Source organism: Phoca vitulina, unplaced genomic scaffold (genome assembly GCF_004348235.1).
Source record: "Phoca vitulina isolate PV1807 unplaced genomic scaffold, GSC_HSeal_1.0 scaffold31, whole genome shotgun sequence".
Taxonomy (NCBI): Eukaryota; Metazoa; Chordata; class Mammalia; order Carnivora; family Phocidae; genus Phoca; species Phoca vitulina.
The window spans coordinates 2,611,121-2,636,980 of record NW_022589734.1 but is presented as its reverse complement, the minus strand read 5'-3'; the positions used below and the strand labels follow the sequence as shown (position 1 = coordinate 2,636,980).

Sequence of the window (25,860 nt, the reverse complement as noted above, 5' to 3'; positions counted from 1 at the left end):
ACACACCCTAATTAAAAGGCGCTGTGAGGATCGGGGCGTATGTTGTCACTTTTGCCTTTGTATGGTGCCTGGCACATGGAAGGTGGTCCTCATGGGCTTCATTATTATGCCCAATTATCCAGAGTAAGAGGTGACTAGAATTTGTGTCTAAACCATTTGTTTTCACACTAGTGACTGTCTGACACCTATCATCTGTGACCCTTTGTCCGATGGCCACCTACAAATGTTCCGTGTTGTTGTTTCCTTGGTTGATGAGCCTCGGGCCACGTCCCCCGTGACTTTGCAGATGTTGATGGAGTAGAGTGTTGATCTTCACCCTTATATTTGATGATTTCCTGTGTTAACAGGCTTTCCAGGGTAGGCAGTTGAGTGCCCAGATAGAAAAGAGCTAAAGCAGGCTTCGGGGATTTGGTTAAATGTGGGTTTCGATCCAGTAAGTCTGGGGTATCCACTGAGACTCCATATATGTGACTCTCAGGTGATGCCAGTTGCTGCTAAAGCCACAGACTATTCTCTGAGTATCAAGGATCTAAGATTCCTCAAATGCTGTGTGGGATGTAAGGCTTTGTAACAACAGCTACCTTAGATTTAAATGTAAATCTGCATAATTTAACATAATCGGTTTAAAAGAAAGGCAACGCTCTCCCATGACTCCAAACTCAAAGGAAATAGAGAAATGATATTTATTCACTGTCCTCCCGTGACTGGTTAAGAAAAGTCAGTATCTTCTTAATCATGTTGTGTTGTCAATTCCAGATTATGCATGGTTTTCAGTGCACAGACTGATGGAGGTACTGAGTCTCTGAACCTAGCAGATTTACTTCTCTGGCTGCCCACATGATTCCAGGCTTGTGGCAATGCAAATGCCTGTCCACACTTAGCAAAGGGGGTGACAAAACATGCACTAGATTGCTCAGTAGAATACTGGCCATAAACCCCCACATACATCCTGGGTCCCATTTTTTATTTCTTAAAAACAAACTGTTCTTTTCGTTATAAAGACAGAAAAGAAGAAGCATCCATTTTAGAAAATTTAGAAAATTTAAGGAAAAAAACACCTGACACTTAGAAACAACCACCTATCACTCATTTTTTTTAAAATTATAGGATAATTTCTCTGTATTCTGGAGAACAATATTTTGAGTTGTAAGCAACATAAGTTTTTAGAGGGAAAAAAAAAAAAATGGGCCAGTCACCTTCATCTCACTTGATGGCAATAGGAAGAATATTTGACAAGGCTCTGCCTCACCCATCCCTGGATTTCTGGAGCAGGGCATCAGTCTGGTCCGTGAATTTCTCTCCATATGCTCAAGAAAACGGAAACACAAAGAGGAGCCATGGGGTCTTCCTGGGTCTTACTGCGATTGCCTGTCAAACTCCTTACTTTCAGCTGGGGCATTAGCTTGCTAGCAGAATTCAGCTCTTCTCTCTAAGACTCGGTATTTCTCCTCACTCCTGAATCCCTGAGTTTTATTTACTTATTTTTAATAATCACATTAGGTGTTATGGATTTCAAATAAGTGGTTTACTCTAACAGAGGTATTCCTTTGGAGGAAGCCAAAGACAAGGGGCCATCAAGTGGCCTCATCTTGGAAATCCCCAGTACCCTCCCCTGCCCTTGCCCCTGGAATGGGCAATTATTTGCTGGGTCCAAAAGAAATTTCTCCTTAGTCTGTCCTGGCTCCACCTTCAACTCTCTGAAGCTCAGTTCCCTTTTCTTAATCTAAGGTCATCTGAGGTCTTGTGATACTCTAACGTTATATACATCTATGATTCAATCAGAGTGGCTGGTAAGGATTACTGCAATAATTAAATATGAAAATTTGTTTATAAGCACAAAAGAAAACTTTGGAAGCTATTCCTTTTTTAGTCTGGGTCGAATAATTTCTACCCTGACATGAGTTACCATGCTTTTCTGAGCTGTAACTTGCACACATATGTTTTCAATGTGAGCCATAGCTTGAAACATCTTTCCTCGATTTTTGGTGAGACAGGACAGAGTGTGTGTTTATGCCTGTGTTTGTCTGTGTCTGCACATTTACACACGGTCATCATTTGGGGATGCTGATGGGCCCTAATCCACTTTAATAGCCTAGTGAGAGATTGCATCATGTTTTGTTTTAGAAAATATGAAAACTATCTGCAGCTGTGAAGGAATAACCCTCATAATTCATCTGAGAGCCTGCCTCTCTTACTTGTGGGATCTACTCCATATCTCATATCAACTCATTACTCTGTGTATCCTCCATGTATGCAGAAAGACCACATGATAGATGCTGTACAAGGATGTTATTTCCACAAGAGGGGGAGGCTAAACCCTGTGACACAGGAGTGATGAGGCACAAGTGAATTAAGAAGACAGTATATCTCTCCACACCAGATAATATACTGTCCTTTATTCTGCAGCTATATTTGTATTAACAATGTAGCTAAGAGGAGAGATGAGGGAAATAGACTTCTTATGTTTTTAATTCATTTATTTGTAAGGCCTTGTCGCCAGCGTATTCAGTGCTCTTTGGGAATTTTGCGAGAAAAAATAATGGTCAAGGCCTTCCTCTTTCATGACTTTCTTTAATTTTTAAATGGTATTGTATTGTTGATTTTAAAGATTTTTTTTTTATTTATTTGAGAGAGAATGAGAGAGAGAGAGAGAGCACATGAGAGGGGGGAGGGTCAGAGGGAGAAGCAGACTCCCTGCCGAGCAGGGAGCCCGATGCGGGACTCGATCCAGGGACTCCAGGATCATGACCTGAGCCGAAGGCAGTCACTTAACCAACTGAGCCACGCAGGCACCCTATATTGTTGATTTTAAATAGTTGTAGTCATTTTTGTGCTTTGAGTTTAAGCTACTATTCAAAAATTCAATCTAATCTATTTTCAAAAATGTATCATGTATAGTGGTTTGAACTTTTGACCCCAGTAATAAATATTTGAACTCAAAGATACTCATAAACTGTTAATGGATTTGATATTTTTTTAAAAACAAGCTGCACCCTTTTATGTTAAAATCTCCTCCATCCTTTCCAAGGAAACTAAAGTCTTGATTAACTCATTCTTGGAATAAGATATGACTCCTTCAATAGAGTTTCTTCTCCACATTCTCTCAAGAGGAATTGACCATGTAGAACTCATATGTTAGCTAGACATTACTAATTGAGAACTGAGCCAGCCCATCCAGTAGCAGTTGGAACTGCTTCCTGTGAGTTCTTAGCTGATAGTTGATCTCTTTCAAAGTGAATTACTTTCTTCTGTTGCCCATGCTGTGAAGCGGTCATACCACGGACACTCGGATTTTCCTCTGATGCCGCACATGCCTGTCCCAGTGGCAGCCCTCTTTTCTCATTTGCACAGCTCTAATTATTGTGGTCCTCCAACACCCAGAACCCTTTCATGAAATGGCTTAGTGCAAATTAGCACACTTGACCCTTGAGCAACATAAATTTGAACTGTGTGGGTCCACTTACACACGGACTTTTTTCGATACAGTACCATACTGTAAATGTATTTTCCTTGTGCTTTTCTTAACATTTTCTTTAGCTTACTTTATTATAAGAATACAGTGTATAATATATATAGCATATGGAATATGTGTTAATTGTTTATGTTATCAGTAAGGCTTCTGCTGGACAATAGGCTATTCGTAGTTAAATTCTCGAGGAGTCAAAAGTTATATGCAGATTCCTACCTGCATGATTGGTCAGCACCCCTAACCCCTGCATTGTTCAAGGATGAACTGTACGGGTGCTTCCCAGTTATAAAGAATATGTCTCCCTTTTTCCTTAGGATATTCCTTCCTTGCCCCAGCCTCAGGAATTTAAAAGAGAGAGAGAGAGCATTGGGTTTTGATTTTGGTCTTCATTGTCTCCTTCTGCTTTATTTTCCTTGTAGCAGTAACTGAAAATAGCATGAGATTCTAGAGATTACAAAAGGGCAGTGTGTACTTCCACACATAGTTGTGCTGTTTTCGTAAATATCATTCTTCTAGCCCATCAAAATGTAAACCTCAGTAAGTGCAGGTTTCTGCTTGCAAGGCTGTTCTTTCTGTTGCTCTTGGAAGCCAGCAAAAGCCTCTTTGCCTGATCTCCCTTTTCTTTCCTACACTCTTAAGTTTCTCTTAAGACTGATTGTCTCCATATTATTTGTTCACACTTCCCAGAGAGCTCCTCTCTTTTTCCTTCTGTTGAATATTTATAATAGTAATAGAGCTGGGCTCAATATACTGTACCAATAGATGCTGGTGACCTAGGATGTTCTCCTGGCTGGACATATCAGATGTTATAAAACTGTCAGTTTTCAATCGGACCACTTCTTGCTTCTACCACTGTGGGACTTTGCAAATCAATTAACAGCTCTCATCCATGGTTTTCTCATGGGTAAAAGAGAAACAGTAATGCCTCCTTATTTAATTCCAAGTTTGCTGTGAGGATCAAATTACGTACTCTGAGGGTGTTTTATAAAACATGTAGTGCCGTATAACTGTAGGATTATAACTGTGCTAATTAATGGTAGTGGCCATTTTATTGATCTACTACTGTGTACCGGCCATTGTTATAAGCACTTTACACTCATTTTCCGATTTATTTTTTTTTTAAACCTGCCCAAAAGGTATTGCTACCCTTATTTTAGAGTTGCAGTGACTTGCCCAGCCTCCTAGACATTAAGTAACAGAGCTGGGATTCTAACTAGGGTCTGTCCAATGCCCAGGCTTTCCTCATGGTTTCTCTCTGAATCCTAAGTGAGGAGGAAGGGGAGACAAAAAAAGTCACCATCAAAGCTATCCTCAGTGGGACACAATTGAACGTGAATATGATTTGTTTGACTGTCTTGCAGCTGACATGCTCCAGGTTAATCATACTTTCAAGCTTAGGTATCTTAGCTCCAAAAGAATATAATGTTTGAGTGCCAGAAGAGGTGTAGGTGTTTTGGCATATAATGTATGAGAAATAAGTGAATTTCAAAAGTGAGTCTGTCTTATACACCTTTTATTTATTATATTTATTTAATTTTAGTTTAATTTATCTAATTTATGTATCTTATGAACCAAATGAAGAATGCATTAAGTAAGTCAGAGCCCTTTGCTACTATACACACTCTAGCAGATGCTTCTTTATTTATTATGTTGGCAGCTTTCTTTTTTAAAGAATCATCATTTTAAAAATCCTTTCAAAACGGTTGACTGGATGCTTTTGGTTAAATGATCTTCTGCCCTCATTAGGAAGACCATTATGGATGCTTCTGACAAATTCTCCTCCTCCTCACTTCTACTTTCCTGGTATAAATTTTTGCTTTACTATTCAGTGGTTGGCTCTCAGAACAGGAAGGCAAATTTGACTTCATAAAACCAACAACTAACATTTGCACAGTGGTTTACCATTTACAAAGAAAGCACTGTTCACTCCTTTTGTCTCACTCCCAGTGCTGGGGATCACAGTCATAGGACTCCAAATCACAAATGAGGAAACTGCCATCTTAGGAATGCTTTTGAGCAGTTGTATTGACAATGTCTACAGTTTCATCCCATATCTGGTTCATGGTCCTATTCTCTACTGCAAGGACTGTATGCTAAATTTCTTTGTGTCCCACACAGCTTTAGTGCAGTGCCTTAAACCTAACCTTCAGTAAATGTGTACTAGGTGGAAGCATGAATGAGCAAACAATCAGTGGAAATTGTAGTGTTTTCTAAACTAGGGTCCAGAGATGGTCTTCAGGGAAAATCTGTGAATCCCCTAAAAGCTTAGGCAAAAATGTGCTCATTCGTAGGCTCACACATATACATGTTTTTCGGTGAAGAAAGAATCCATCTTATTTTTCAATTCTCAGAGGATTCCATGACCCAAATAATGAGTCATGTTAATAATTACTGTTTTAAAAAATTAAACAGATAGCCACAAAATATCTTAAGATTTTATTTAGCATTTGTAACAAAAGATTGAAATCACCAGAAAGTTAGATTTAACCTTTGTGTGACTTAAAGGCTAGCAACATTTTATGTCTGAGTTAATTGATTTTGGTTTGTTACAGCTTAAAACAAGTGAGGTTGAAGCTTGGGCTTCAGTCTTCCTATATCCTAATTAACAGCACAGTTCTATGGCCACGGATTTCACTGAGTCACATCAGCCATCTTGAAAATGCCCATGGTGGATTTAAAAAAGGGCAGGAAGTGTGCCAGTCAATCCCATCCCTGTTTCCTGTATTCATATGTGCATTGCTTCAGTCCGAATTTAGCTTGGTACTTCAGCTAGAAGTGACTAAACACAAGCTTAAAAAAAAAAAAAAAAATTACCCCCAGCTTTGAGAGAGTTTCCTAACCCAACTTTTGACACTCAAGAACATTATTTTCTCATAAGACATTATATACCTTCTGTTACCGTGGGTGCTTCTTAAGGGTAGAGTCCATTTCCTTTTTATCTCCGTAAATATAAGATGCATTGACCATCGTATGCTATGTATTCAGTTAGCATCAGTCATTGTTGTGAGGCTTTAGTGAAACAATTAGGGGCATATTACACAGAATCACTAGGTCAAAACAGAGGACTTTTCTAGGAACAAATTACAGCAGTAGATAACCTAATGTAAAGTATAATATACTAGCAAATAATTTTTATCACTGAGTACTTTGCTGTCTGTAGTAGAAAGTAGTATAATCAGACAAAGTAAGCCATTATCCCTCATCCAGGGCCATATTATTCTATACCTTTTATCTCTTACAATGGTCAAGGAACATTAAAAGGAATCCAAAGTTAAAAATGTCTAAAAGTGTGTGCACAAAATGTTTAAAAGCGTACAGCATTACTTTTAGTCTGCAAAATGTCAATAGATGAATAAATTATGAATATTCAGAAGACATGAAAGATTTTTTTAAATCAAAGCAAAACAATAACATGATGGTGTAGTAGCTAACAAGAAACATTTATTCATCAAAGAATTAGTAAACATAGTATTTCCTTGATTGAAGCAGAAGAGCTCCAAGATATATATCCAAGTCTGAATTCTTTAATAGTGTGTTGGTCCTATTTCATAGACAGGCTGCACTGATAGCTCTTTTTAGAGCTACTCTCCTAATTAAATTTTTTAGAAGCAAATGATAAAATGGCTATCCTTGCACTTTTTGAACAGATCTTATTAATTATACTATCATTCTAAATATTTACAATGTGTCTCTCAAATATTTGTAGATAGAATAGAAAGCATGTCCCTATGACATTATATGCCTTACTGAATTGACATTAGATATTCCCATGTTTACACACCTACATATGGTTAATGACTCATGTTACCTATTAAAGTTTCCTGTTTCCTAATTTAAAAGATATTTAAAGACCGAAGTACTGAAATGTTTATTTTTGACCTTGGGATCTTACTGCTTCATATAGTAACCCATAAACAGGCTAAATACTCATTTTAACACCAGCAAACCCACGTTTTACCTTTAGTATGAAACTAAGATTTGGTCAGTTGAGGTCAAGTTGGACACTTAGCATCACTGACATTATAGTTGGTGAACTCTGTCACAGAGAGGAGAGTCAAACATAAACACTGAGCATTTCTACAGCAGCTTAGAGCTGGGATTAACTTGGATCACCTAGTCTTCTGCTTTTAATGAAATTCTCTCCCTTGTATTTTCATGTTTGGAAGAGAGTCCAAAGTTATCTCATGCTAATTTAGTCAGGCAGTGCCCTCCGGGGATGTCACAGGCTTCCCTGACCTCTCCAGAGAGAGATTCGGTGAAGGGATGAGGAGAATTAAACATTCCTGAGAAATTGGAAAACAGCAACCCCCAGAGAATTTGCAGAGAAACTCGCTCCAGACTCAGCTGCCAGATACTCAAGTCACCTTTTCAGCACTTGCTTGACGTCTCTCTCAGTCCCATCTGGCTTGACTCAGAGGTCAGTCTGGGGACCGGGAGAGGTGGCAGCTCTGAGAAGAATTCAAGGGAGGTCTAGCAATAGCACTTTGTGTCTTTGTCATTTGTTGTTATCTGAAGTACATTCAAAAAGGTGGACAGAGCAGGGGATGGAACTGGTGCTGAATTTTGCTTTGCTCTTTTTTTTTGTCTTTTTTCTTAACCCCAAATTTACTTTAGGTAAACTGGTATTTTTGATGAATGCAGTTTAATTTAAGGGTTGTTGTTGTTTTTGTTATATAGGACCTCTGCAACTGATTATTTTGTAATTATATTAGCTATTTTACAAAGGATGTTTTCTCTTGTGCATTTAATGAAATTTGGGGTGAAGGGGGACTGGAAAATATGTTTCCAGTTTTAAAATCATATTCTCTTTGTGGTTTATATTTCCTATATGAAGAGTTTCAGAAAAGTAGGAAAACAAGAGTATTCTTAAATGTGGTATCTATATTATAAACAAACTAAGGAGCTACAACTTATAGTTTATTTTCTGGGATAGTTTTATTTTCTAATAAATTGAATAAAGTTCAGTGTGCCCTGCAGTAATGGTGTGAGAAGAAGGTTTGGAGATCCTTGCTCGATTTCACACTCAAGTCAGATTCTCAATGAAAAAAAAAAAAACAAAAACAAACAAAAACCTTATTGGGGTACTCCTTTAGGCCAGATTACTCAACAGGCAGACCTCAGATCTGGCTTCACTGGTATGCCTTGTTTAGTCCAGGTAATGTATTAAATTTTTTAAGCTAACAGAATTTGAGAGGGTTTGTTTTTTTTTTTTTTAACATAACTCTCAGTTTTTAGCATTTCAGATTTGCAACTTCTTTTATGTAACCAGAAGATCTGGCAAGACTGGTTCTACATCCCTTTATGGGAACTGTCTGCTGGAGTGAAGTTATTGTTCCTTCTTGAAGGAAGGCAATACTCTCCAGAACACCAAGGATGACCCAGCTAGGGGGACTTGAAGGCATTGGAGTTGGGGACCCTGTCTTAGACCCCTTTTCCAGGGCCCCATCAAAAAGAGAAATTATTTTTCAAAGTAAAATATTTTGTTCACTAGAAAGTTATTCCTAATTTTTGGATAAATGCTGATATATAAATATACTCATTTCCTCACTGGCTCACAATATGATTCTCATATGCTTTTATCTCCTACACGGTGACCTAAAAAGAGGGTTGGAAGATGGAAGGTGTGGGTTCCAGGGCTAGGCCTGTCTCTGGGCATCTGCAGTACCTCATTGGACCCCAGTTTTCTTATCTCTAAAACCCAAACGAACCTGCCGACTCTCCAGGTCTCTGTGATCTTTGCCACTGTTCGGTTTCCAGTGATTCAGCACACATTAGCATAGGTTTCCTAATTTCCTTACTTTTTCTGTCAAAAAAATCATCATAATAATTTACCGTCCACTCAAACATGTCGGGGCACTGAGGGAGTATTATGTACAACAGACTGTGCAGAGAATCCCTTCGTAAAGATAAGAATCATTCCAATAATCCCCCTCCCATTTTACCTCTCTAGTTTTCTGAAAGTGCAGTCAGTCAGTCTGTGGGGCCAGTCTGAGGACGCTTGCCCTAGTTATCTGAAGTAGAGTTCTTAATAAGGGGACTCGGGGATGTTCAAAGAACCCAGGCTGAAGGTTTCAAAATCCTTTGGCGTTAAGGCTGAAAAGTGGAGAAGGGAGGAGGGTCCTGTGTTGGGTCTTGGAAATGCCTACCCCAGGCCCCATCACCGTCTTGCCATTTCCTAAGCCAGGGTGTGCCGAAAGAGTTAAAGGGCCTCGAGCCTTAACCCACCATCGGGGAGTGTCTTGGGCACTGGAGAGGATCTGGCACGGGACGTGTTTTCATGGAACTGCTTATCAAAACTAAGCTTCTGCCGTTTCATTTAGACGGGGTGGATTGGGTGGAAAACTGGCACGGGGATCAGGAAATCTGCCTTCTGTTCCTCATTCTGCCGCCGCGTGACCCATTTACAGGTCATTCCCCCAGCATGTCTCAGTTTCTCCATCTGTAAAATAAGACGATGACACGAATGTTCTTTGTCAGGAATGTTAGGAAGCCCTTCTGATGATTTTCATTGAAACTACGGGCAAAGGAAGCTTTTCATGGAGGCCCTGCCTTCGTCCATCCTTTAATTCACTCTTCTCTAGTGCTCTCTGATCCATTTGGAGGAATTTTTCAGACCACAGCCTTCTTGCTACCTATTAATGGGTTGTGTTCCCAGCTAACCTTCATGTTGACACCTTCTCCCGCTCTAGGAAGAGAGCCAGTGGAGGTAGAAGCACTTGATGCCAAAACAAACAATAAAGTTTGGAAACACTTAGACCAAGATAATTAGGGAAATGATGTTGAATAAAAGATGGCATTAGACCTATTATTATGCTTAAGTTAGAATCCAGTTCCAGAAAGTACAATCTCCAGTTAACTGATCTCTTTTAAAAGGTCTTATTTTGTTTCTTTAAAGATTTCATTTGTTTAAATCATCTGATCACTCCTCCCTTTAGGCTCTACTAATGGGTTTTCTTCTTCATTGAGAATTATATTGGAAAAAACTTCAATCAACAGCTATTTACTATTTAGGAACACTTAAACACTGTCTAACAACAATTAATGAAGCTAACTATTCAGGAAAAAAAAAAAAAAAGACTTAAAGCCCCTCTGAAACATCTACCTGTGTAACACAAATCCACTTTCCTGAAATAGCAGAAACCCACATATAAGACAAATATATAAGTGGCCAGGATTTTTGTGCTCTTTCAAAACTTGAATATAACTGACCTATTTTGGGCAAGGAATCAGAAATTCTTAAGAATGGAAATGTTGAAACCCCAGATTCCGTTCTAAAACACATTTTTAAAAAAGAATTAGTGCACTGAAAAATGCTGTGTTTTAAGTATAATAACAGTCTATGGAATTATCACATCATATCTCAGTGATCGTTATGGAACACTGATCTCTTAGGCATTAACCCAGGAATTTTCTCCAATAATATTATCGTTTGTAATAGCAATAACATTGGGTAGATCACAAAGTGCTTTCAATAGATTATCTAATAGGATACCCAAAACCCTGTAACCTGTGTAAGAAAATCGAGAGTGAAATAAGTGGCTTACCTAAAGTGACAAGCCCAGAGTCTTAGGACTTCTGTCCGAGTTCTTTTCACTACATAACATTAAGACTGTCCTTTATGACTGCCTGTTTTCCTGTAAAAACACTTCATTTGCAAAGACGAATAAACATAAGGCCTTCATCCCTTGCCCCTGCGATTCTCTCAGCTCTCACATTCAGGTTCAGAGCTTCATTTGGAGTGTGTGTTTTTTGTATTCAGTCTCACACCACAGGCCCAACTTTCAATAATTGTCTCCTATTTTGTATGAAAGTACACAAGTGCTCAGAGAAAGAGTTCCTAAGATCCCAGCACTGTTTAGTGCTGTGAATAAGATTATTTTTAAAAAAAACAAAACCTTTTTTTTTTTCACTCCTTCAGCCTTAACCTCCACCTCTAGTAGCACTATGAGGAGCTAAGTCAGATGAGAAGCAGGCAGTTCTGTGATGCCTGGTTCAGTTCTCCTAAGACCCTCCAAACTGGCAGGTGGGGTGCTGAGGAAGAGCGGATGTCTCAGCTAAAGTAGATTGGAATTTCAGCAGGTGGCGCTGTTTCCTCCAAGCGAGCAGGACATGTATGCCCCCCGCCCCCACCCCAGGCGAGGGGCACTGTTCCCGGTTACTAGCAAACATCCAATACTTGTCCTTTTTTCTCAATGGTCCTAGCAAAGTTTTGAACCAATCTGATACTGAGTTGGAGACAAAAGTGAGTCATGCAAACTGACAAACTGGTTCTCATTGCTTTGTAGGTCATCATGCCAGCAGGATGGCTGGGATGTTCCTTCTAGGGTAAACCTGCAGTCCATTTCACTGTTGGAAATACAATGCTTGATTTTTTTTTTTTCCATCCCTGTTTTTTCTGGAGTCAGTCACACATAGGCAATCTATTTGAAAGAAAAAGGAAAGGCAGGAACAATTGTGTAACTGTCATTACAGCCAAGCATGTTCATTCTCTCACTGACCAAGCTCTTTAATGTCTGTGGACACATGCTTCTGGAGGCCTAACCAGATAGTGATGCTAGTGCACTGGGACTAGAGGATTTATCACTTGGCAGCCGGTTTACTTGTAGGGAGACACTGGGAATTTATCTCCATGCCCTTGGAGAACTGCTTTACTAAATGTCTCTCTTAAAGACTTCATTCACTGATTCTTCAGCCCACTTATTACATAGTCTTCTCACTAGACTTTGTACTTTGTTCTTTTTTAATTTTGTTCAAGAGGATTTATTCTAGAAGACACCCCCTGAATGATGGAGCTGGCCTAATGGGAAAGGACTCTTATTTTATCATCTGGTCTGTGGATGACCCAATGGCCCACCGTTAGCAACGTCTTAGAATATGTCCTAAAGCTCTGATGGCACAAATCACCCTCACCCACTTAGTTTTTCCCTCTATGATTTTAGAAAGAATTTAGTAGAAATGGGAACTGAAGATTTGTTCATTTTCAAGAGCAGTCAAAATTTACTGCAAAATATTCTGCCTGCACACATCTTAGTCCTTTAAGATTACCAGCTTCTTAAATTAATGTTCAATAGTTGTTCTCTAAATCAATAACATTGCTTTTAAAACAAAATTCCCAATATTACCTAGTGTCTCCCGGTGAAGAAAAAAGACTTCCGGGAACACATTTAAAATTTAGTTTTGAAATGTTATCAGTTTGAGGTTTTCTAAATACCGTTTGACTCTTCATAAGTGCAACAAAATGGAAACACTATCATGTTCTTTGAAAAAGCGTAATAGGAATGTGAATGTGAGGGGTTTTGGTACATTCCATTTTGAAGACCCGGTACGTTGCACATCTTCCTAGGAAGGTTCAAATCGTGAAGTTAGCATCTGTCTTTTGTAAACACCGCTCCCAAAGTGCTCTCTCTCTCTGAAAGTTGGAGACTGAAAGAATGAAGCACAGATCCTCTCCAGGCCAAAAGTTGCGTCATAAGCCCTTCGTGATCAATAAGAACATTGTGGTGGTTATTTCATAGCTGATTAACTTATATGTCTACAAGCCAACACTTGACTTGAAAGGCTGGTCTGGTTTCTCGCGGTGCGAGCGTGGCCTTTACTAGCCTGTCCTGGCACCGAGTTCTGGGACTGCTCTTTCCTGACCGCAACCAGGGTACAGCCCTGCAGTTTCGTAGTGAGTAACCCATCAGCTGGAACCTGCACTTCTGTGAAAGGGCATTTTGTCTTTTAGGGCAGTACCACAAAGACAAGATAATTAGTGTGAGGGAGGGAAAAAACAGAATCGAAAACCGCATCAGATACCTGGTTGTGGACTCTCCACCTTTGAAGAGACAGAAAATGTGGTGGCTTTATTTTTCTTAATAACTAGGATAAATGCAAACCATTATAGGTAATTGAGCATTTAATGATGAGATGGTGCAGAAAGACATAACTTAATAAAAATTATCCATCTGTTTCTCAGTTCCTTGTTGAAATACACTGTGTCTCTTGGCTTTTCTGTAATTGGTTTATATGGTATTGTATTTTAATTCATGTCAGGATCTTAGAACTTCCTCTTAAGGGTTTTTGTATTCTTCCTTGCAAACTTTCTGTTTCATTTTTAGGGAACTGGAATCCTTACGTCTTGTAGTTGAAGTATAGTTTTATTGTGCTCAACATTACTTTTAATTTCACCAGTTGTGGGGTAAATAAACCATTGTGTACTTGGGAAAAAAAATTGGCAGAAAAGCAGAATATGTTAAAGACTCTTGCTTTTCATTGCTAGTGAGATTTCTCAACTGGAGCTTCTCTGTTTTATTTTGCCCCTGGCTAACATCTAAAGATCAGTAATAAAGCTCTATGCAAATACTTTCATGTATTTAAAGAACAATATTTTGACACTCATTGACACAAGCAAAAAAATACAACACTAAATTAGTGTTCAGGAAAACAATGAAGACATTGTTCATTCATATGAAATGAATGTGAAAAATGTTGTATTATATTAACAGAAAAGATTGCTCCTCAGCTCTTGACCTTTAGTGTTTGCTAAATGACATTACTTATGGTGTTGTGTAGTAATAGACAATTTTTTATTGTTAATAACGGATCTCGAGCAGTCACTGATACTTGTCAGACTACTGGAAATTTTAGTCACCAAAAATAAATGTTTATTCTCCAGGGTGGTAATTTGAGGTAAGCTTTGCTAAAGATTTTTAAAAAATGTTTTTTGGACAGTTTGGAATTTCCAAATACTTGATAAGTTAAATATTTTGAAAATGTTAATTCAACGTATTAAAGGCTTATTTTTCTAGATTTCATCTAGATTTATAAATACTCCCCAAAAAAACTCCTGTCACCATCTATGTGTTTTCAAAATAATTGAACTTTTAGGAGCTCTCTTGATTTTTTTTTTTTTTTTAATTTGGAGAACACAAAGAGGCTTTTTGTTCAGTTTTCAGTAGTGTGGAGGGGACCTTATTGGAGGGGAAGTTGTCCCTAAATTATTGCTTCTTATACATAATGGAATTTCTTTCCTCCTGTATCACTAGCCTCCAATATTGCTGCTACAATAAATGTTGTCTTAAATAGAATGCTTCCCTTTTCTTCTCTTTCAATCAAGGACAGTACAGAGTCAGCATCGAGGAAATAATTATGATAACAGAAACGTTATGCTCATGGATAAAACCAAGTCCGTAAGGGTAATTTGACCTCCCAGAAGAACAGCATTGTTGATGTTGGGATATTTTTATATTTAGCAACCAAAAATTAAAGGCATAATGATTAAGTCTAAATCCATTCAAATATAGTTTTAAGAGTATTGAGTGGGAGAGTGACTTTTAATTTGAAATCCTGATTTTTGTGAATGAGAACACTGTGGGGAAACACATTTGAAATGAGTTCAAATGAACAAGTTAAATGGGACACTAATTCCCAGTTAGAAAGATGGTACATCCGTCCTAGCCTGCAGTCTTTAGAGGAGCTCAAGACTGGGCAGTGAACAGGGTTCGCTGGGATTAAAAAACAGACTAAGAATTCTCTGGATCTCTCCTACTCCTCTCCTGTGCAGTAATTGTCTCCTCTTTGTGCTCCCATACCTCCTTTCCTGCTAGCATTTATCTCATTGGCCTTTTGTTATTTTGGTTGCCGTCGGGCACTTGGCAGTCTTCTATGTGGATTCTAAGGTCTCTAATGGTGCCTTATCGCCTTTGGAACTGCCTTCTCACACTGAGTACAGAGCCTGATACATGATTGGTCCCACGCACTCAGACTCAGCAAAGTTCTGAAAGTCTTGTTCCATCTGCAGCTGTCATCATCTGAATTTATTGGCACAAGGAGCAGAAACCAACTCAGAGAAATTCAAGTAAAAAGGGATTTATCATGAAGAGTGTCGGGATACTTTACAGGAACTGGGAAGTGAAATCTGCTTTCTTGTTTGTCTGTGCATCTCTCCCCTCACTGCCCCCTCAAGCCTTGTAGGCTGTCTTTTCCCACTCCTCTACCCAAATATATCTCGGTGCTCAGCTCGGCTCTGCTTCTTCTGCGGGCCTCCCCTTGGCTTCAGTGGGGCTGGCTGACTCTGTGTGGCGGTCATCCAGCCCCAGTGTCCAGTGCTGTACTGCTCATTCAGTCTCTGGGTCTCTTACACAGACTCTTTTGAGACTGATTGACCCAGAATATGTCAGGTCTCCATCCATGATAAGGGAGTTGGGAAGGAGGGCAGGTATAGAGACCGGTCACCTGGCTTAAAAATGGCTGCCTGATTCACTCCCTCAACAAGAGCTGTGGGTAAGGATAGTCTTGCTTAGGAGAAAGGTTTTAGAAAGCTTCCATGCCTAGTGTCTTCTGACTACTACCTGGAGTTTATGTCTCAGAATTTCTTTCTTAAATCAAATGTTGAACTTTTAAAACACTTTTCGTATATAAATGTTGGTGATCCATAAGCCAGGCACAGCATCTACCTTGTTTATCCCTCCCTGATATACTGTCAGAGTCTAGCAGAGTGCCTGGCATCTGGCACCCAAATTTTCCATGAATATTGACTAACAGTATGAGGTTAGCCCACAGAAGTCCATGCAGCTATTCCTAACAACCATTTCTAATAAAATTTTTCATGAAAATGCATGTTCACCCAATGCACTAAAAAGAATACTTAAAGAGGAACTGAGGGTCTACTCCCAGCTCTGGCACTAACTAGGTATGTGACTTTAAGCAAGTCACATAGTCTCCCTGGTTTCAGTTGCTTCACCTCTAAAATGAATTGAATTGGATGAGAACATCTCTGCAGCCCCTTCCAGCTATAAAATTCTATGGCTCTGACTAACAGAATCAGGATTAAGTTCACTCCACCCTTTCAGTCTTCCCTCCCCATGCCATATATGGGTGTAAGAATTTGATCATGGAGAGAAACTAGATCCTCCCAGGCACCAATAACCCTCACAGGCTACATAATTATCATTGTCATCATCATCGTCATGATAAATAATAGTCTTTAAACACTCACTGTATCTCAGGCACTGTTCCAGGCACTTTACCTATATTAACCTATTTAATCCTAAAAACGGCCCTATGAGGTAAGTACTCTTATTGTTCTCATTTGTCTGAGGAACGGGAAGATTAAGGAACTTGCCAGAAGTTACCAGGTGAGTCCTGGAGCTGGGGTTTAAACACAGGTGGTCCGATTCCAAGTTTGAGCTCCAGCCACAACATGCAGTGTTTCTCAGTGTGGTCCCCAGATAAGCAGCCTCAGCTTAGCCCTGGACCTTCTTAGAAATACAAATCTTCAGGTCCCACCCCAGGGCTATTGAATGAGAAGTTCTTGGGCTGGAGGAAGCCAGCAATCTGTGTTTTAATCTTATGCATGATTCTAATGCACACTAAAATTTGAGAGTTCCTGCTTCTTTTCAACACTGCCTTCCAACATACCTGTAAGTGGTTCTCTAAGTATTTACTCCCCAGGTATGCTAATTGGGGAATAAATACCTAGAAACGTGGTATTGTTGCCCATTTGTACGTGGACAAGGCAAACATTCAAATATAGGTGATCATAAGTTAGGAGCTAGTTATACTGCTTTCCAAGTTCTCTGTCTCCTAGTTGCCATGACTGATGAAATCAGTACAGAAAAAGTCGGGCAGTGGAGACAATTACAAAGGAGGGAGGAGAGGAGGATTATTCCTCCATCTCTGCTGCAGAGATGAGGAGGCCTCCTCCATGAAGCCCTAATAGAATCTTTGACAGGTTGAGCAAACAGAATTAGGGCAGTGCATCACATAGTATGTGGACTCTCCTTCCCTACAAGAGGGTGACTAACTCTTCAGCCCTGACCCATCCCATGCAGGGTCCACTAGCTGCATGTGCTTACTGAGCACTCACAAGGTGCTCAGTCTGAACTGAGATGGGCTATAAATGCAAAATACACGCTGGACTTCAAAGACTTAGTACACAGAAAAATAATGTAGACTATCTTGATGACATTTTACATTGAAATGATACCGTACTTTATATATTGGGTTAAATAAAACATTGAAATTAGTTTTACCTTTTTACTTTTTTAATGTGGCTAATTGAAATTTTTAAATTCAGTAGGTGGCTTGCATTGTATTTCTATTGGGCAGCATTGTTTTAGACTAAGCTTGTAAAGTCCTATCTACATCTCCCTTAATGCACGTAATATGGTGTGTCTATAGTTTTGATTTACTGGTAACCATGATTATCAAACCTGGAACTGAGAGAGAGCTATGGCAATGCTAGGACCTGTTATTCAGGAAGCCCGGAACCAGCCCAGAAGTGGGATTCCAAAGGTCAGAGTCAGACTGAGAGGCAGAACCAGGTGGTCAGGATGGGCTTGAAGGATAAGGTCACAGAAAAGTCAGAGCTGGCTTCCCAAGAACATGTTTAGGCCAGGAACCATGAGCAGGGAGATGGACGATCAGGTGGTCATGAGTATAAAGTAACTTCCTGCTGCATGCCCACAGCTTTTATATTGTTCCTGCCAAGCCAGGAACTAATTCTAGAATGGCTTACCTGGGTATACGAGTGGGAACAGGTAATTGGAAACACCTGGTTGAGGTAGGTGGCTGGGCACGCTCCAGGAAACAACCACTTCTGGGAAGTATGTTGTGACAGTAATGGTATGAGGGCCAAGTTAGAGCATTTGTTAAATTACAGTGACCTGAAAGTGAGTTTCCATATTCCAGGTGTTAGTCTGCGAATTACTGTTGCCCTCATATAAACCTAATGCTGCACGATGTTAACGATAGAGCTCTCTATATAGAAACTACAGGCTGAGGCAGTAATGCTTATATCAAAGGCAAACATAGTCATTTCATTACTATATTGAAACAATCAGCTTATGTTACAGTCATCACAAGATAGCCCTTTGCAATAGATTTTTTTCTAGAGATGGCTGCAATAATCCCTCCCATTCGGCAGGCCCGTTTGCTCTGTGACTCTACCACTCTTCTCATAAAGGGGGAGGTCTCTTTCCCCTTTGTTGAAATTTGGGCTGACCCTATAACCAGCAGTATGTAGAGGAAGTGACTCTGGCCTTTCAGCTTCTATAAAAAAGCTTGAGCTGGATGATGAGAGACTGCAGGGTTGGGGGACATGTGAAGGAGAACTGAGGTACATTTAGCACCAAGGGACCCAGACCTGTGAGGGGGGCCATTCAGATTACCTCAGCCACAGGGAGCAGAGATGAGCCATCTGCCCCGAGCCCTCCTAAATTCCTAGCTCCCAGAATCCTAAGCAATAAAAAGGTTTAAACCACTAAGTTTTAGGATGGCTTATTAAGCAGCATTAGACGAGTGGATTTATTTATATGTGGATTTTTCATTAAAGTCTTTTCATATATTATATGGTCACATAATTTTGGGATGTACATAATTGCTTAAAATAATTCCTTATGCACTCACTCAGAATATGTTATGCTAAACATACATACAAGCTGTAGATTTTGCTCAAATTAATTTTCAGCCCTAAACGGCCACAAAATGGTATTACAGAGGAAGGGAGACCATCTTGATGGATACCCGCGTCGACACTGCCGAGTGGCAGGGAGACGCTGCTGAAGCAGGAGCCGGTTTTACCATCTGTGCCATGGCCTCCTAGCTGAGAGTCCATGCGGGCTGTGATCCGGGGGAGGGGCAGAGAGGAGGCAGTACTGCGCGCAGCTCCACAGCAGCCTGGTGATTGACAGACTATTCTGTGAGCCGCACGAACCACGCAACGGCTGATAAAGGAAGGCAGCCTTGTCCTGGGGCAGAAAATGTACGGGGTTCATGAGAGGGTTTTGAGAGAAGTTTGAAATGCAGCAGCAGGCCACCCTCGGTGTGCTTTCCTGTGCCTCCTCATACGATTCTTCAGCAAATATCCCACCTTGTTCAAATAGTATTAATAATCGGAAGGGCACTACCCCAGGATCTATACCGGAGGTGGGAGTGAAGAAAGGATTGCAAGGAGAAGAAAAGGAGCAAAACAGGTGAATAGCCCATATCCTAAGGAATATTATTCAAAGAAAAATACATTGCCGGAGCTCGGTTCATTGTCCTCCATAGATTTCAGAAAATTATAGGCAACATGTTTGTGTTCAGTTTGCTAAAAACTATTACAGCAGTCCATGGGCCAGTTGACTGTGTTTGTAAATAATGTTTTATTGAAACACAGCCGTGCCCATTTGTTTGTGCTCTGTCTGTGGCTGTTCTTGCACCACACAGCAGTGTTGAGTACTTGTGTTAGGTACTAGATGGCTCAGAAGCCTAAAATATTTACTACCTTGCCCTTTAAGAAAAAGTTAGCTGACCCCTGACTTAAAGAAAATAAATGAAAGAGTGAAGCTGGAAGTAATCAGGAAAGATATGGAAGAGAAAAAGAAAATCGGTCCAGAAACTGAAGCCACCTTAGCAGTGGAATTTAAAATAAATGTTACTGAAAACAATCAGTGGCAGGAAGAAACCACATAAAATAATATGGAAAAGACCAAGCGTAAAAATGATTAGATAGGGTATAATAGGCATAGAAGACAGAAGAAAAGAGATACAACGTGAGCATAATTGGTGCGCCTGAAAAAGAAATGGAACAAATATAAGAGTGAAATATACTCAAAGATTCATAGAAGAAATAAATACATAACTTGAATCTGCATATGGTATCCCAGAAAAATTGATTTCAGAATGATTAACGCAAGACTAGGAGCTTTTAGGTTTTCAGTTCTCATCCAGGGATGAGAAAAACTAACCCTCAGCCTTGGAATTTGTAGATCGGTGTACATGGCTGGAATGAAAGCAGGGCAAGGCAGATTTTGACCCAGCCTTTTTCTTGTGGTGCGTTATTTTTCTTGTGGTGCATCAACCTAGAATAATAGGTTAACAGCAAAAGTAAGAAGAGCTCTGTTGCTTTCTAAATTGTGTTCTGTTGTTTTCGTTGTTTTTATTTATTATCTAATGATTCTTTTCCTCTTCAGTAACTTAGTATCTTAAAAATGTCTGAAGGCCTCTTTATCAAAGGAATCCACAAACCACAGTATTTTTGCCCATGAAGAAAACGAATAGATTGAGAAGTCCTTAAGGCCAGCCTCTGGTTTTATGCTAGATGATTTTCTTGATATCAATTTTATTTATATAATCATGTAGTACCTGTTTCCCAACTATGTCATAGTAGGGGGGAGTCTCCCATGCTAACCCTCAGAACTGCCGATGTGAGTACCGCAAAGCATAAGGCCTGACCTAGCACAAGACTACTTGAAGTCCTGACCCAAACTGTGAATACCAGGCTGTTATCATGAAAACAGCTACTGAACAAAGTTTAAAGACAAAATGTAAGTGAATGGAGCCCCAGTTGGCATTTTTTAATTGGGAATTTAAATATCCATTTGTTCAAATTCCTATGGTTTTTATTAGAATTATTTCATAGACTTTCTCCACCGAAATATATATATATGTATATATATATATTTAGTTCTGTTTTAAGATTATTTTTATGACAGTAGCACATAAAGCACAAAGCACAGGACTAAAAAAGCAGCAGTCAAATAAATATAGTTAAACATAACCTTGATTAACAAATCTTGTTATTCATGGATGACAGCTCAGTTAATAAGTGTTTGTGGCTTGGATACTGAACCGGAGGTTAATGGCGAGGTGGAAGCAATTGTAGAATCCAGATTTTTAAGACAAACACACATCACACCCCAAAAGGCATGCATGGAATCAGGTATAGTTAGTCGGCTGTGGTGATGTACTTTGGGTGTTCTCCTTCACTGGTCCAGCTGTGAACAGCCTCCAGAGCTACCAAATCAAGGAAGGAGGAATGATCCTTCAGTGCCTACTTCCGCGTTCATGACTTGAATGGCCAAAGAGTAGATTGTAGGAGGCAGTGTTTTCACTCGAATTTTCTAGTTTTATTTTGACTTCTCTAAATTAGATTTACAGAACTGATAGCTTCTATCTATAATTATACAGCTACAAGAGAACGCATGTCCAAATTTAACTAATGCTTATAACCATCTACACTCTGCCTTCAGATGTCAATGGTATGGCGTCAGATTTCTACTTCACGTACCTTAAAAGCAAAATGAATGTGAGACATGATTTGAAGACCGCACTCTTCATTTGCTGTTAAGGGACATTTTTATGTCAAAGAATCTGAAGCCTTGGTACATTCCTTAACTGATTGTCTTTCCTCCCTGTGGGATGGATTAAAAAGCAAGAGATTTTTTTTGTTTGCACTGGTGATCAGGTCACGGCTGAAAGTAAATAAGTATCTGAGGAAGTGGATAAGTCAGTCATATCCTTAAAGGGCACTGAAAGAATGTGGGAAGACTCTCTTTTTTCTCCTTCATTCCTTGAGAGACAAAGAGAGAGGATTGACATCTAAAACATGTAACCTCAAAATTGTTTCTATAGTCGGAAGCCAAAGCCGAGTGGCGATGTGATCACAGATTGTGGCCTGGCAGTGTCATGGGTCATATGTTCAGCATGTGAACAGGAAGGTGAGAAGTGGTGAGCTTTTGCCTCCGTTGTGCTGTCCATCAGAGAATAAATGGACCAAATCAACGTGTGCAGCTGTATAAGGAGGGGAATGGCTGAGTACTTCTCACACAGGGGCCTTTGTGTCCTGGACATGATCTAGCATTATGATGGGATGCACTGGGCCTCGGCTTTGTGGCAAATTACTAACCCATTATCACATCAGAACACAAGATCATTTATCTTCTAATCCAGAATGTCACCTGTTCTTCATTTACCAGTCCATAACCATTAATTATGCTCAGTGGAAATTTAAACAAAGCCCTTTCCCTCTGTTAAAACCAGTAAACTATTCAGTAATAACAAATAAATCTGGAGTTGTATATCCTTTCCCTTCCCATTCCCAGACTGGAGTCTGGTACAATATGAACTTTAGAGGAAATGCCTAGAAATTGATAGGTCAAAGGCCGCAGATAGTCTGATGGAAAAGAAAAGAGCAGATTCTTGGCACTCACTTTCGTGAAAGTGAGAGGCTCCTACTGATCCCAAGATTCCTGTTGGGGAACAAAACAACTACCAGGGAACTTGCCCAGTGTTTAAAGTAATCCACCATTAACCAGTAATCATATTTTCTCCTTTTATTTTTAGCAAGCCCTTGCTTTCTTTCACATGACTAAAAATATAATTTTTTTCAAAACCATTCTAGCACAACATAGTGTTTCAAAAGAAATAAAATAAGCTGAGCAGTCCTGAAAGACCTATTTTAAATGTTATTTTTAGAATGGAAATTTGAGTAAAACACATGTAAGTGTATACACAAATCCCTCAGAAAAATGTTCAAATAGAAATTCTAGCCAGAAGCATAATTTAGTTTTTCCTAAAAACTTTGAAAGTATTTTTGAAGAAAGCCAAAACAAGTGTGTAGGTGTGCATGTGTGTGCATGTATGCGCTCAGGGGAGGTGGGAGAGTCAGCTTAGCTGGGGAAGGGTGGCCAAAGGGCAGTCTCAGTCCCAGTGAAGTCAACCATACTGTGTGCCATTGGTCACAGGGAAACTCAGTGAGATAATATGAATTCATTCCAAGGACTAGACCTGGGGCTCTTGTGTGGGATCTGGAAGGAAAGGTCAGAGTTTCCAGACAGAGGAGAGAAGAGGGCATTCTAGGCCACGGGAACTGCACGTGCAAGACACAGAGACACAAGGAGCTAGCCCCCCACCAGGCCACCGATAATGCACATGAGCCTCAGTGCCCATAACAAAAGACACCTCTGTGGGGACCTTAACAACAGAGGGTGCTGGGCACAGACCCCACTCCTCCTCAGCCCAGAGCATTTTTAATAGTGTGAAATGGCCCTGAGGTCTCAGAGGTACAAGGATTTTGGAGACTCTGTGCTGCATGGACTATCCCAATAAAGAGAACATCTTGTGTTTTGTGCCTTTTAAAAATGGATCAAGTTTTATTATTAATACTAATCTAACTAGTGTGAATTTTTAAAGTGTTGTGACTAAATTCATCATCTGTGATCTCTTAATGCAAAATGACACTTGGAGGTATTTCATGAATGCCAGCAAAACTGTCTCCTAGCCAAGACACTTTCATTGGTTACTTCTCAGTGTGTCAATGACCTGAATCTATTGCCATTGTCCCACCCAGTGTGCCCACCTCCAAGGCGCATAAAACCTCCAAAAGTTTCATCCTCCATAGAACAAAAATAGGATTGAAAAGTCTTACAATAGACCAAAAATACAAAATAGTCACAAGAAATAACTTCAAGTAAAAGATAAATATCTATTTTTTTTTTTAGAAGGATGCCACAAATTCAAATGAATAAAGAGGAATTAAACTTTTTTGGGTTGTATCCTCTGAGAAAAAAGAAGCTGCTCCATTGGCTTCAGCAACTTATTTTTCAGCTTATCCAATAGCAACGAGGGAGACACCAACCAGCACAGTTTTCTTTAAATGTTAGAACCAGAGTGTAATACACATAATATTGGGGACTGTGTTCTAATGAAGTGTCTATTATTTTTACCTATTTTATTTTGAAAAGTGGGTGAGAATGATGAAAAAAACAGTTGTTGTCATTGTTGTTGGCTTTGATTTTCTTAAAGAGGCATGCTGCAGTCACACACGAGCTATACTTTTGTGTTTTTTAATCTGCGTCTTCAATCTGTGTAACAAAATCATTAAAATTAATGTACAGTTCCAAACTGTAGAAACGATAGGCCTGTGTGTGGCTGATAAAAGTTGTTATAACCACGTGGAGCAGGGCTGTGACCGTTGCTACCAGTTTGTGTCTGAGACACGCAGCTGCACTGTTGCCCAACTAGACTTCTTGTTCCTGTTGAAAAAGTACACCGTATGATGCACGCACTGAGCACTTGACCTTGAAACGCTGCCTGACGAATCCTGAACTCTGGTGCATTCTTATTGCCACTCAAATAACTTTTTAGAAGTGGCAGTGCTGTTCGTTACATAATTGCTTTCCCTTTAATGATTCTTGACTTACTTGGATTTTTTATGTCAACACGCTGGAAAATTTCCAACTTTATTGTTAGGAAATTTGGTTCCACTTTTGAGGAAGATCATCTGTCTTTAAATGACTTTTTCTTACCTTCCGTCCATGATATCAAGGAAAATTGGGCAATTCTTTTTAAACTCTTCTTTTCTTAAATATACTATGGAAAGTTTCTTTGCCACAGATACTCTTGAACATCTTGTTCCTTTAAATTGTAGCCCAAGGACCTGCTGTGTGAGAATCAGGATGCCTAAAACATGCCTTCCAGTCTACTGAGTCTGAACTGCTGTGTCCCAGGCATCTGTGCTGAGATGTTCCCTTGATGATTCTGATGCACATTAAAGTTTGAGAACCACTACTGTGATGTTGAGAATAGTGTAGTAAATTCATTGTCATTTTCTAGCTGTACATGTCAAAGTATTAAAATAAGGTGGCCTTAGATTGAGGTGACTTTTAATGCCTTAACAGCCTATGTAGGTGAACCAAAACCTAAGCCAGAGTCAGTGCACTCAAATCCAACAAAATGAACCTTAAGAACAACGAGTCACAAACAGCTACCTCTGCTTTTTCAAATAAGGCAACTCTGTAAACTATAGTCAGTCACAAAATTTGTTTACTTTGCTTCAGTGTCTACTCTATGAAAACGCTGCTCCGAGTTTCTGTTGGTATAGCGCTCCTAATCACCTTTGGTTTAGTGCTGCCTTATTCGAATTGATGTATGCTCCAATAAACTCTTGGCAAAAAAAAAATTTAATGTGCCTCAGTTTACCTTTTAGCAATGTCCATCTCCAATTATTTTTTTTTTATAGATTTATTTATTCATTTTAGAGAGAGAGAGTGCGCATGTGGTGGGGCGGGGGAGGACGCACGAGGGAGAGGGAGAGAGAATTTAAGCAGACTGCACTCTGAGAGCAGAGCCCCGACATGGGACTTGATCTCAAGACCCTGCGATCATGACCTGAGCCAAAACCAAGAGTTGGTCGCTTAACTGACCATGCCACCCAAGCGCCCCTCCAATTACATGTTTCTGATACCATTATATTTCTCAAGTGACAGCTGGATGCACTTTGACTTGGATTTGCCTCTCTCTCTTTCTAGGCTATGTGGCTGATGTTGCAGAATGATGAGCCAGAGGATTTTGTCATAGCTACTGGGGAAGTCCATAGTGTTCGGGAATTTGTGGAGAAATCATTTTTGCATATTGGAAAAACCATCGTGTAAGTATGAATTGGTTTCTGGCCATTTATCAGACATTTGCTGGCAAGTTTGTATATGTGCTTGCTAGTCCTCCTTGGTTTTGTCTTTTTCCCCTTTTACTCTCTTATAAAACAATACATGGAGTTTCAGTATGAAACAGGGACTTTGTTCTTCACTGAATCCAATCCCAGTTATATTTTACCTTTTTTTATTTTTTAAAGGTTTTTAATTGTTTTT

At 39.6% G+C, this 25,860-nt stretch overlaps 1 protein-coding gene across 1 annotated transcript in view; it reads left to right on the top strand.

Annotated features, from left to right (window-relative positions):
• GMDS (GDP-mannose 4,6-dehydratase) overlaps positions 1-25,860 on the top strand; it is a 628,435-nt gene that overhangs the window by 478,367 nt on the left and 124,208 nt on the right. The window contains exon 8 of the mRNA XM_032424781.1: positions 25,525-25,643. Coding sequence (XP_032280672.1) covers positions 25,525-25,643 — 119 coding nt within the window. The remainder of the gene's footprint in view (positions 1-25,524; positions 25,644-25,860) is intronic.